The sequence below is a fragment of the Pecten maximus genome, chromosome 3, assembly GCF_902652985.1.
Source record: "Pecten maximus chromosome 3, xPecMax1.1, whole genome shotgun sequence".
Classification (NCBI taxonomy): Eukaryota; Metazoa; Mollusca; class Bivalvia; order Pectinida; family Pectinidae; genus Pecten; species Pecten maximus.
The window spans coordinates 38,777,781-38,792,839 of record NC_047017.1 but is presented as its reverse complement, the minus strand read 5'-3'; the positions used below and the strand labels follow the sequence as shown (position 1 = coordinate 38,792,839).

The 15,059-nt window shown below is 38.2% G+C and overlaps 1 protein-coding gene across 2 annotated transcripts in view; it reads left to right on the top strand.

Annotated features, from left to right (window-relative positions):
* LOC117324128 (WD repeat-containing and planar cell polarity effector protein fritz homolog) overlaps window positions 1-15,059 on the top strand; it is a 57,867-nt gene that overhangs the window by 37,904 nt on the left and 4,904 nt on the right. For both annotated transcript variants that reach the window (XM_033879795.1, XM_033879794.1), the window contains exon 25: window positions 2,581-2,669. In XM_033879795.1, coding sequence (XP_033735686.1) covers window positions 2,581-2,669 — 89 coding nt within the window. The remainder of the gene's footprint in view (window positions 1-2,580; window positions 2,670-15,059) is intronic.

Sequence of the window (15,059 nt, the reverse complement as noted above, 5' to 3'; positions counted from 1 at the left end):
CTTGGCACCATATGCTTCCATCATGACTATTTCCCTACCGGCGATGGATGTGAATGCCCTAACAGCCAACTTCTGGATGCATTTACATTAGTTGACTGTTGTCGTCGTTCAGTTTGTTCTTGAATGCTCTGCGTGAATGGAGCCACATGTGGTGATGCGGTTCCAGACACCTGTGTGGGTCTTTTGCCAGCTCCCCTGTATGGTGTTGGTATTGCAGTAGCAGGGGGTGTGGGCACTGTCAAGCTGTCATCCATAGATACAGCCAAGGATAGACCAGACCTCACCTGATTTGTGATGTTAAGTTTACCTGAAAATGATCCTATCATTTCCCTCAGCTGGTCAAACGTCTGGCTGGATGTATTCGCTCTAAAGTCTGCTGATTTTAAGTGTGGGACTTGTGGAAGTGTCAGATCTGAAGTTTTGATTTTGGTACAAGTATCATAGACTTGTATAGGACCACCCACCTGTAGGGCACTCTGGGTTTTCTGCAGACAGTCCCCAACCAGCTTTAGGCTCTTGTTGAGTTCAGACAGATATTTCTCCAGCTTTGCACAGTTATGCCCCTCCATTTCCTTAAACGTTGTGACATACTGAACTTTCATTTCCTCCACCCAGGATTTCAGCTCTTCGCTACGTTTCTCCACTTTCAGAACGAGATTTTTAAAGTGTTTAGAATTCTCTTCTTTTTCCTTCTTTGTTAATTGTATCTCTGTTTGTAACTTGATAATGGTGTCTTTCTCCACTCGGTTGATAAAAGTTTGTAGATATTCTGTCCGTGTCTGGTGATCTGTGTCCTCTGAGAGACTGACCAGAGAGTGATTTGTGTGCTGTTTGATACATTGTGGACATAGTAGGTCTCCTCCGCAGTCTTTACACACGAAGGCCACATCATGGCCCCGATGTAGGTTACACTGAGAGCTACCAGGAGCACGAATCGCAGTCTGTGCACGTAAAACAGTCCTGTTGAGATTCCGTGACATCACTGAGACTTAATGAGATATAGATACAAGTTAATGATGTCTCCAGGTGATTTGGTCAAAATAATGTCAACAAATGATGCTGGCTCCCCATGGAATTAAACAAAAAGATACTGATTTAATATATTCTGATCATCAGCACTTATGTACAAATGTGAACAGCTACAATTACTGTTCTATATCGTCAGATCTGTCTCCCATAAAACACAGGTAAATCCACAGTTACAAGTATTCAAGTTATAACAATACAATCAGAACGATGTACATAGCTTCAAAATAAATCTCTTCAGAATTTAAATAAATGTTACTTCCTGAATGAAATTGTGTTTTATAAGCTGAAAACTTGTATATGTATTGTCTAGGTAAATAAAAAAGCTCTTAGATAAAATACCAGTACCTTTGTACGTGACCCGGTTGTCAGGTTCATAAACAGATAAGACTTCAACATATTTGGATGTTGTGTTTAATACTCATTTGTTTGAACAGTGCTGTGGGGATAAAAGTGAGAAAATTTATTTCAGTCGTAAAAAAAACTTCCTTTTCCCTCTGTAATAAAGGAGGGGTTATCACGAGTGTGTTATAAAGGAGGGGTTACATTTGTATCACAAGTGTGTTATAAAGGAGGGGTTATAACGAATGTCTTATAAAGGAGGGGTTATATTTATCACGAGTGTTATACATTGTATACATTGTTAAACACTATAATGTAAGATGAAGGAATCTAGCGGTAGGTATTGTTATGTAAATGATAACCTCTGTAAGACAAAGAAACAAAGCGATAGGTATTGTAATGTAAATGATAACCTCTGTAAGACAAAGGAATCTAGCGATAGGTATTGTTATGTAAATGAGAACCGCTGTAAGACAAAGGAATCTAGCGATAGGTATTGTTATGCAAATGAGAACCTCTGTCAGACAAAGGAACAGATAGGTATTGTAATGTAAATGATAACCTCTGTAAGACAAAGGAATCTAGCGATAGGTATTGTTATGTAAATGAGAACCGCTGTAAGACAAAGGAATCTAGCGATAGGTATTGTTATGCAAATGAGAACCTCTGTCAGACAAAGGAACAGATAGGTATTGTAATGTAAATGAGAACCTCTGTAAGACAAAGGAACAGACACCAGTCTGTGTAAAATACATGTACACATGGAAATGCTAGAAATAAATTAATGAAGATCCTGTTTTCATTTAAAATAGAAAAGGTTTCCAACCATTAACTTAATCTGACTATTTTACTCATTTTAACAAATCACTTGTTATTAATTGAATAATAATAGAATATTATCGTATATTGTTCACCAAGCTCTTGGCAGACGACGTTTTTGTTATTTGGTAATTTAAAGATCATTATGCTGGTTACCTATCTAAATTTGTATGATGTCTTACACTGGAGTAATATGTAAGGACCCTACTACAGCATGCACACCTGTCTATAATGACATAGTGGTAGATCATTAAATATGTACATGTTACTTGATAAAGATCAATTGAATATAAATACTGATATGTACTGATTTACATATATGCAGGATTTGTGTGGCAGGTGTTAAAAGTATATCAGTAAATAAATTCTGAAATATTTTGTTTTGTTTTGAAGAATTACAACCAGAGCCCACCGTCATGGCAACCAGATTATGCTTATACCCAGGGATACAGGCAGCAGAACGCTGATTCAGGTACCAACAGGTATGTCCTTGTCAGATGACACATACAAACAGGTCGTTAATGTATATAGATCTCTGTCCCTGTCAGATGACACATACAAACAGGTCGTTAATGTATATAGATCTCTGTCCCTGTCAGATGACACATACAAACAGGTCGTTAATGTATATAGATCTCTGTCCCTGTCAGATGACACATACAAACAGGTCGTTAATGTATATAGATCTCTGTCCCTGTCAGATGACACATACAAACAGGTCGATAATGTATATAGATCTCTGTCCTTGTCAGATGACACATACAAACAGGTCGTTAATGTATATAGATCTCTGTCCCTGTCAGATGACACATACAAACAGGTCGTTAATGTATATAGATCTCTGTCCCTGTCAGATGACACATACAAACAGGTCGATAATGTATATAGATCTCCCCTTGTCAGATGACACATACAAACAGGTCGTTAATGTATATAGATCTCTGTCCCTGTCAGATGACACATACAAACAGGTCGTTAATGTATATAGATCTCTGTTCCTGTCAGATGACACATACAAACAGGTCGTTAATGTATATAGATCTCCCCTTGTCAGATGACACATACAAACAGGTCGTTAATGTATATAGATCTCTGTCCCTGTCAGATGACACATACAAACAGGTCGTTGATGTATATAGATCTCTGTCCCTGTCAGATGACACATACAAACAGGTCGTTAATGTATATAGATCTCTGTCCCTGTCAGATGACACATACAAACAGGTCGTTAATGTATATAGATCTCTGTCCCTGTCAGATGACACATACAAACAGGTCGTTAATGTATATAGATCTCTGTCCCTGTCAGATGACACATACAAACAGGTCGTTAATGTATATAGATCTCTGTCCCTGTCAGATGACACATACAAACAGGTCGTTAATGTATATAGATCTCTGTCCCTGTCAGATGACACATACAAACAGGTCGTTAATGTATATAGATCTCTGTCCCTGTCAGATGACACATACAAACAGGTCGTTAATGTATATAGATCTCTGTCCCTGTCAGATGACACATACAAACAGGTCGTTAATGTATATAGATCTCTGTCCCTGTCAGATGACACATACAAACAGGTCGTTAATGTATATAGATCTCTGTCCCTGTCAGATGACACATACAAACAGGTCGTTAATGTATATAGATCTCTGTCCCTGTCAGATGACACATACAAACAGGTCGTTAATGTATATAGATCTCTGTCCCTGTCAGATGACACATACAAACAGGTCGTTAATGTATATAGATCTCTGTCCCTGTCAGATGACACATACAAACAGGTCGTTAATGTATATAGATCTCTGTCCCTGTCAGATGACACATACAAACAGGTCGTTAATGTATATAGATCTCTGTCCCTGTCAGATGACACATACAAACAGGTCGTTAATGTATATAGATCTCTGTCCCTGTCAGATGACACATACAAACAGGTCGTTAATGTATATAGATCTCTGTCCCTGTCAGATGACACATACAAACAGGTCGTTAATGTATATAGATCTCTGTCCCTGTCAGATGACACATACAAACAGGTCGTTAATGTATATAGATCTCTGTCCCTGTCAGATGACACATACAAACAGGTCGTTAATGTATATAGATCTCTGTCCCTGTCAGATGACACATACAAACAGGTCGTTAATGTATATAGATCTCTGTCCTTGTCAGATGACACATACAAACAGGTCGTTAATGTATATAGATCTCTGTCCTGTCAGATGACACATACAAACAGGTCGTTAATGTATATAGATCTCTGTCCCTGTCAGATGACACATACAAACAGGTCGTTAATGTATATAGATCTCTGTCCTTGTCAGATGACACATACAAACAGGTCGTTAATGTATAGATCTCTGTCCTTGTCAGATGACACATACAAACAGGTCGTTAATGTATATAGATCTCTGTCCCTGTCAGATGACACATACCAACAGGTCGTTAATGTATATAGATCTCTGTCCCTGTCAGATGACACATACAAACAGGTCGTTAATGTATATAGATCTCTGTCCCTGTCAGATGACACATACAAACAGGTCGTTAATGTATATAGATCTCTGTCCCTGTCAGATGACACATACAAACAGGTCGTTAATGTATATAGATCTCCCCCTGTCAGATGACACATACAAACAGGTTGCTAATGTATATAGATCTCCCCCTGTCAGATGACACATACAAACAGGTCGTTAATGTATATAGATCTCTGTCCCTGTCAGATGACACATACAAACAGGTCGTTAATGTATATAGATCTCTGTCCCTGTCAGATGACACATACAAACAGGTCGTTAATGTATATAGATCTCTGTCCCTGTCAGATGACACATACAAACAGGTCGTTAATGTATATAGATCTCTGTCCCTGTCAGATGACACATACAAACAGGTCGTTAATGTATATAGATCTCTGTCCCTGTCAGATGACACATACAAACAGGTCGTTAATGTATATAGATCTCTGTCCCTGTCAGATGACACATACAAACAGGTCGTTAATGTATATAGATCTCTGTCCCTGTCAGATGACACATACAAACAGGTCGTTAATGTATATAGATCTCTGTCCCTGTCAGATGACACATACAAACAGGTCGTTAATGTATATAGATCTCCCCCTGTCAGATGACACATACAAACAGGTCGTTAATGTATATAGATCTCTGTCCCTGTCAGATGACACATACAAACAGGTCGTTAATGTATATAGATCTCTGTCCCTGTCAGATGACACATACAAACAGGTCGTTAATGTATATAGATCTCTCTCCTGTCAGATGACACATACAAACAGGTCGTTAATGTATATAGATCTCTGTCCTGTCAGATGACACATACAAACAGGTCGTTAATGTATATAGATCTCTGTCCCTGTCAGATGACACATACAAACAGGTCGTTAATGTATATAGATCTCTGTCCTTGTCAGATGACACATACAAACAGGTCGTTAATGTATATAGATCTCCCCCTGTCAGATGACACATACAAACAGGTCGTTAATGTATATAGATCTCTGTCCCTGTCAGATGACACATACAAACAGGTCGTTAATGTATATAGATCTCTGTCCCTGTCAGATGACACATACAAACAGGTCGTTAATGTATATAGATCTCCCCTTGTCAGATGACACATACAAACAGGTCGTTAATGTATATAGATCTCTGTCCCTGTCAGATGACACATACAAACAGGTCGTTAATGTATATAGATCTCTGTCCCTGTCAGATGACACATACAAACAGGTCGTTAATGTATATAGATCTCCCCTTGTCAGATGACACATACAAACAGGTCGTTAATGTATATAGATCTCTGTCCCTGTCAGATGACACATACAAACAGGTCGTTAATGTATATAGATCTCTGTCCCTGTCAGATGACACATACAAACAGGTCGTTAATGTATATAGATCTCTGTCCCTGTCAGATGACACATACAAACAGGTCGTTAATGTATATAGATCTCTGTCCCTGTCAGATGACACATACAAACAGGTCGTTAATGTATATAGATCTCTGTCCCTGTCAGATGACACATACAAACAGGTCGTTAATGTATATAGATCTCTGTCCCTGTCAGATGACACATACAAACAGGTCGTTAATGTATATAGATCTCTGTCCCTGTCAGATGACACATACAAACAGGTCGTTAATGTATATAGATCTCTGTCCCTGTCAGATGACACATACAACAGGTCGTTAATGTATATAGATCTCTGTCCCTGTCAGATGACACATACAAACAGGTCGTTAATGTATATAGATCTCTGTCCCTGTCAGATGACACATACAAACAGGTCGTTAATGTATATAGATCTCTGTCCCTGTCAGATGACACATACAAACAGGTCGTTAATGTATATAGATCTCTGTCCCTGTCAGATGACACATACAAACAGGTCGTTAATGTATATAGATCTCTGTCCCTGTCAGATGACACATACAAACAGGTCGTTAATGTATATAGATCTCTGTCCCTGTCAGATGACACATACAAACAGGTCGTTAATGTATATAGATCTCTGTCCCTGTCAGATGACACATACAAACAGGTCGTTAATGTATATAGATCTCTGTCCCTGTCAGATGACACATACAAACAGGTCGTTAATGTATATAGATCTCTGTCCTTGTCAGATGACACATACAAACAGGTCGTTAATGTATATAGATCTCTGTCCCTGTCAGATGACACATACAAACAGGTCGTTAATGTATATAGATCTCTGTCCCTGTCAGATGACACATACAAACAGGTCGTTAATGTATATAGATCTCTGTCCCTGTCAGATGACACATACAAACAGGTCGTTAATGTATATAGATCTCTGTCCCTGTCAGATGACACATACAAACAGGTCGTTAATGTATATAGATCTCTGTCCCTGTCAGATGACACATACAAACAGGTCGTTAATGTATATAGATCTCTGTCCCTGTCAGATGACACATACAAACAGGTCGTTAATGTATATAGATCTCTGTCCCTGTCAGATGACACATACAAACAGGTCGTTAATGTATATAGATCTCTGTCCCTGTCAGATGACACATACAAACAGGTCGTTAATGTATATAGATCTCTGTCCTTGTCAGATGACACATACAAACAGGTCGTTAATGTATATAGATCTCTGTCCCTGTCAGATGACACATACAAACAGGTCGTTAATGTATATAGATCTCTGTCCTTGTCAGATGACACATACAAACAGGTCGTTAATGTATATAGATCTCTGTCCCTGTCAGATGACACATACAAACAGGTCGTTAATGTATAGATCTCTGTCCCTGTCAGATGACACATACAACAGGTCGTTAATGTATATAGATCTCTGTCCCTGTCAGATGACACATACAAACAGGTCGTTAATGTATATAGATCTCTGTCCCTGTCAGATGACACATACAAACAGGTCGTTAATGTATAGATCTCTGTCCCTGTCAGATGACACATACAAACAGGTCGTTAATGTATATAGATCTCTGTCCCTGTCAGATGACACATACAAACAGGTCGTTAATGTATATAGATCTCTGTCCCTGTCAGATGACACATACAAACAGGTCGTTAATGTATATAGATCTCTGTCCCTGTCAGATGACACATACAAACAGGTCGTTAATGTATAGATCTCTGTCCCTGTCAGATGACACATACAAACAGGTCGTTAATGTATATAGATCTCTGTCCTTGTCAGATGACACATACAAACAGGTCGTTAATGTATATAGATCTCTGTCCCTGTCAGATGACACATACAAACAGGTCGTTAATGTATATAGATCTCTGTATATAGATCTCTGTCCCTGTCAGATGACACATACAAACAGGTCGTTAATGTATATAGATCTCTGTCCCTGTCAGATGACACATACAAACAGGTCGTTAATGTATATAGATCTCTGTCCCTGTCAGATGACACATACAAACAGGTCGTTATGTATATAGATCTCTGTCCCTGTCAGATGACACATACAAACAGGTCGTTAATGTATATAGATCTCTGTCCCTGTCAGATGACACATACAAACAGGTCGTTAATGTATATAGATCTCTGTCCCTGTCAGATGACACATACAAACAGGTCGTTAATGTATATAGATCTCTGTCCTTGTCAGATGACACATACAAACAGGTCGTTAATGTATATAGATCTCCCCTTGTCAGATGACACATACAAACAGGTCGTTAATGTATATAGATCTCTGTCCCTGTCAGATGACACATACAAACAGGTCGTTAATGTATATAGATCTCTGTCCCTGTCAGATGACACATACAAACAGGTCGTTAATGTATATAGATCTCTGTCCCTGTCAGATGACACATACAAACAGGTCGTTAATGTATATAGATCTCTGTCCTTGTCAGATGACACATACAAACAGGTCGTTAATGTATATAGATCTCTGTCCCTGTCAGATGACACATACAAACAGGTCGTTAATGTATATAGATCTCTGTCCCTGTCAGATGACACATACAAACAGGTCGTTAATGTATATAGATCTCTGTCCTGTCAGATGACACATACAAACAGGTCGTTAATGTATATAGATCTCCCCTTGTCAGATGACACATACAAACAGGTCGTTAATGTATATAGATCTCTGTCCCTGTCAGATGACACATACAAACAGGTCGTTAATGTATATAGATCTCTGTCCTTGTCAGATGACACATACAAACAGGTCGTTAATGTATATAGATCTCTGTCCTTGTCAGATGACACATACAAACAGGTCGTTAATGTATATAGATCTCTGTCCCTGTCAGATGACACATACAAACAGGTCGTTAATGTATATAGATCTCTGTCCCTGTCAGATGACACATACAAACAGGTCGTTAATGTATATAGATCTCTGTCCCTGTCAGATGACACATACAAACAGGTCGTTAATGTATATAGATCTCTGTCCCTGTCAGATGACACATACAAACAGGTCGTTAATGTATATAGATCTCTGTCCCTGTCAGATGACACATACAAACAGGTCGTTAATGTATATAGATCTCTGTCCCTGTCAGATGACACATACAAACAGGTCGTTAATGTATATAGATCTCCCCCTGTCAGATGACACATACAAACAGGTCGTTAATGTATATAGATCTCTGTCCCTGTCAGATGACACATACAAACAGGTCGTTAATGTATATAGATCTCTGTCCCTGTCAGATGACACATACAAACAGGTCGTTAATGTATATAGATCTCTGTCCCTGTCAGATGACACATACAAACAGGTCGATAATGTATATAGATCTCTGTTCCTGTCAGATGACACATACAAACAGGTCGTTAATGTATATAGATCTCTGTCCCTGTCAGATGACACATACAAACAGGTCGTTAATGTATATAGATCTCTGTCCCTGTCAGATGACACATACAAACAGGTCGTTAATGTATATAGATCTCTGTCCCTGTCAGATGACACATACAAACAGGTCGTTAATGTATATAGATCTCTGTCCCTGTCAGATGACACATACAAACAGGTCGTTAATGTATATAGATCTCTGTCCCTGTCAGATGACACATACAAACAGGTCGTTAATGTATATAGATCTCTGTCCCTGTCAGATGACACATACAAACAGGTCGTTAATGTATATAGATCTCTGTCCCTGTCAGATGACACATACAAACAGGTCGTTAATGTATATAGATCTCTGTCCCTGTCAGATGACACATACAAACAGGTCGTTAATGTATATAGATCTCTGTCCCTGTCAGATGACACATACAAACAGGTCGTTAATGTATATAGATCTCCCCCTGTCAGATGACACATACAAACAGGTCGTTAATGTATATAGATCTCTGTCCCTGTCAGATGACACATACAAACAGGTCGTTAATGTATATAGATCTCTGTCCCTGTCAGATGACACATACAAACAGGTCGTTAATGTATATAGATCTCTGTCCCTGTCAGATGACACATACAAACAGGTCGTTAATGTATATAGATCTCCCCCTGTCAGATGACACATACAAACAGGTCGTTAATGTATATAGATCTCTGTCCCTGTCAGATGACACATACAAACAGGTCGTTAATGTATATAGATCTCTGTCCTTGTCAGATGACACATACAAACAGGTCGTTAATGTATATAGATCTCTGTCCCTGTCAGATGACACATACAAACAGGTCGTTAATGTATATAGATCTCTGTCCCTGTCAGATGACACATACAAACAGGTCGTTAATGTATATAGATCTCTGTCCCTGTCAGATGACACATACAAACAGGTCGTTAATGTATATAGATCTCTGTCCTTGTCAGATGACACATACAAACAGGTCGTTAATGTATATAGATCTCTGTCCCTGTCAGATGACACATACAAACAGGTCGTTAATGTATATAGATCTCTGTCCCTGTCAGATGACACATACAAACAGGTCGTTAATGTATATAGATCTCTGTCCCTGTCAGATGACACATACAAACAGGTCGTTAATGTATATAGATCTCTGTCCCTGTCAGATGACACATACAAACAGGTCGTTAATGTATAGATCTCTGTCCCTGTCAGATGACACATACAAACAGGTCGTTAATGTATATAGATCTCTGTCCCTGTCAGATGACACATACAAACAGGTCGTTAATGTATATAGATCTCTGTCCCTGTCAGATGACACATACAAACAGGTCGTTAATGTATATAGATCTCTGTCCTGTCAGATGACACATACAAACAGGTCGTTAATGTATATAGATCTCTGTCCCTGTCAGATGACACATACAAACAGGTCGTTAATGTATATAGATCTCTGTCCCTGTCAGATGACACATACAAACAGGTCGTTAATGTATATAGATCTCTGTCCTTGTCAGATGACACATACAAACAGGTCGTTAATGTATATAGATCTCTGTCCCTGTCAGATGACACATACAAACAGGTCGTTAATGTATATAGATCTCTGTCCTGTCAGATGACACATACAAACAGGTCGTTAATGTATATAGATCTCCCCTGTCAGATGACACATACAAACAGGTCGTTAATGTATATAGATCTCTGTCCCTGTCAGATGACACATACAAACAGGTCGTTAATGTATATAGATCTCTGTCCCTGTCAGATGACACATACAAACAGGTCGTTAATGTATATAGATCTCTGTCCCTGTCAGATGACACATACAAACAGGTCGTTAATGTATATAGATCTCTGTCCCTGTCAGATGACACATACAAACAGGTCGTTAATGTATATAGATCTCTGTCCCTGTCAGATGACACATACAAACAGGTCGTTAATGTATATAGATCTCTGTCCCTGTCAGATGACACATACAAACAGGTCGTTAATGTATATAGATCTCTGTCCCTGTCAGATGACACATACAAACAGGTCGTTAATGTATATAGATCTCTGTCCCTGTCAGATGACACATACAAACAGGTCGTTAATGTATATAGATCTCTGTCCCTGTCAGATGACACATACAAACAGGTCGTTAATGTATATAGATCTCTGTCCCTGTCAGATGACACATACAAACAGGTCGTTAATGTATATAGATCTCTGTCCCTGTCAGATGACACATACAAACAGGTCGTTAATGTATATAGATCTCTGTCCCTGTCAGATGACACATACAAACAGGTCGATAATGTATATAGATCTCTGTCCCTGTCAGATGACACATACAAACAGGTCGTTAATGTATATAGATCTCTGTCCTGTCAGATGACACATACAAACAGGTCGTTAATGTATATAGATCTCTGTCCCTGTCAGATGACACATACAAACAGGTCGTTAATGTATATAGATCTCTGTCCCTGTCAGATGACACATACAAACAGGTCGTTAATGTATATAGATCTCTGTCCTTGTCAGATGACACATACAAACAGGTCGTTAATGTATATAGATCTCTGTCCCTGTCAGATGACACATACAAACAGGTCGTTAATGTATATAGATCTCTGTCCCTGTCAGATGACACATACAAACAGGTCGTTAATGTATATAGATCTCTGTCCCTGTCAGATGACACATACAAACAGGTCGTTAATGTATATAGATCTCTGTCCCTGTCAGATGACACATACAAACAGGTCGTTAATGTATATAGATCTCTGTCCCTGTCAGATGACACATACAAACAGGTCGTTAATGTATATAGATCTCTGTCCCTGTCAGATGACACATACAAACAGGTCGTTAATGTATATAGATCTCTGTCCCTGTCAGATGACACATACAAACAGGTCGATAATGTATATAGATCTCTGTCCCTGTCAGATGACACATACAAACAGGTCGTTAATGTATATAGATCTCTGTCCCTGTCAGATGACACATACAAACAGGTCGTTAATGTATATAGATCTCTGTCCCTGTCAGATGACACATACAAACAGGTCGTTAATGTATATAGATCTCTGTCCCTGTCAGATGACACATACAAACAGGTCGTTAATGTATATAGATCTCTGTCCTTGTCAGATGACACATACAAACAGGTCGTTAATGTATATAGATCTCTGTCCCTGTCAGATGACACATACAAACAGGTCGTTAATGTATATAGATCTCCCCTTGTCAGATGACACATACAAACAGGTCGTTAATGTATATAGATCTCTGTCCCTGTCAGATGACACATACAAACAGGTCGTTAATGTATATAGATCTCTGTCCCTGTCAGATGACACATACAAACAGGTCGTTAATGTATATAGATCTCTGTCCCTGTCAGATGACACATACAAACAGGTCGTTAATGTATATAGATCTCTGTCCCTGTCAGATGACACATACAAACAGGTCGTTAATGTATATAGATCTCCCCCTGTCAGATGACACATACAAACAGGTCGTTAATGTATATAGATCTCTGTCCCTGTCAGATGACACATACAAACAGGTCGTTAATGTATATAGATCTCTGTCCTGTCAGATGACACATACAAACAGGTCGTTAATGTATATAGATCTCTGTTCCTGTCAGATGACACATACAAACAGGTCGTTAATGTATATAGATCTCTGTCCCTGTCAGATGACACATACAAACAGGTCGTTAATGTATATAGATCTCTGTCCCTGTCAGATGACACATACAAACAGGTCGTTAATGTATATAGATCTCTGTCCCTGTCAGATGACACATACAAACAGGTCGTTAATGTATAGATCTCTGTCCCTGTCAGATGACACATACAAACAGGTCGTTAATGTATATAGATCTCTGTCCCTGTCAGATGACACATACAAACAGGTCGTTAATGTATATAGATCTCTGTCCCTGTCAGATGACACATACAAACAGGTCGTTAATGTATATAGATCTCTGTCCTTGTCAGATGACACATACAAACAGGTCGTTAATGTATATAGATCTCTGTCCCTGTCAGATGACACATACAAACAGGTCGTTAATGTATATAGATCTCTGTCCCTGTCAGATGACACATACAAACAGGTCGTTAATGTATAGATCTCTGTCCCTGTCAGATGACACATACAAACAGGTCGTTAATGTATATAGATCTCTGTCCCTGTCAGATGACACATACAAACAGGTCGTTAATGTATATAGATCTCTGTCCCTGTCAGATGACACATACAAACAGGTCGTTAATGTATATAGATCTCTGTCCCTGTCAGATGACACATACAAACAAGTCGTTAATGTATATAGATCTCCTTGTATAACAAAGTACATTACACAACTCACAACACTGATTATCACAGGTAGTAGAGCCGATACCAAAGCATGGCTGATGATCTGTCTTTGGTATAGATCGATACCTGGAGGTATGTGTAGGTAGTGGGCGACGATCGATAAAGTTGGATAAAATCATATAAATCAGGAGAATCACTGACAGTAGGCTAAGTCTGGGGAATTCCATTTGTATGATAAGTAGGCTAAGTCTGGGGAATTCCATTTGTATGATAGGTAAAGTCACTCACATATCCCGGCCAAGTAACGGGCTTCATAAGGGCAACTCAAAACCAGGCACCCCTTTGTACATTGAATGTCATGTCACAAGCTGGAATGAGGAACGATTTCTCTCTTTTGTTTGTTTATTGTACTTATTACATTGTTATGTAATTACCTAATAATCGAATCTGTGGAAATGTTCATTTGTTCCCGAGAGGTTTTCAGTTCTGAAAAATGTCCATTCCTAACCAAAAGTGGAATTTTAATTCTGTAAAACATCCATTCCTCACTAAAAGGTTCTAAATCTTTCCAGATTTATAATACCTATAGAACAATAAAATATTCATAATATGTGTGATGGTATTAAACCTATTTTAATGACCTTGACCTACTTAAAATCATTTAGATGAGAAATGAGATGAATAGCAGGTGAACCATCTATACAGGATCATTGTGCCTCTTGCTTCATAATACACTGTATATGTATAATGTTTTTGTTTATGTATAATGTTTTTGTTTATGTATAATGTTTTTGTATATGTATTAATGTTTTGTATATGTATAATGTTTTTGTATATGTATAATGTTTTTGTTTATGTATAATGTTTTTGTATATGTATTAATGTTTTATTTATGTATTAATGTTTTTGTATATGTATAATGTTTTGTATATGTATTAATGTTTTTGTATATGTATAATGTTTTGTATATGTATAATGTTTTTGTTATTTTATGTTTTTGTATTGTCTATGTTTTTTTGTCTTCTCTGTTTTTGTCTCTGTCTTTACTGTTTTTTTTTGTCTCATGTTTTTGTCTCGTCTCCCGTTTTTTCTGTCTTTGTTTTGTCTCTGTTCCTGTTTTTTTCTGTTTCCTGTTGTTGTCTCTGTCTCATGTTTTTTTTGTCTTCTGTTTTTGTCTATGT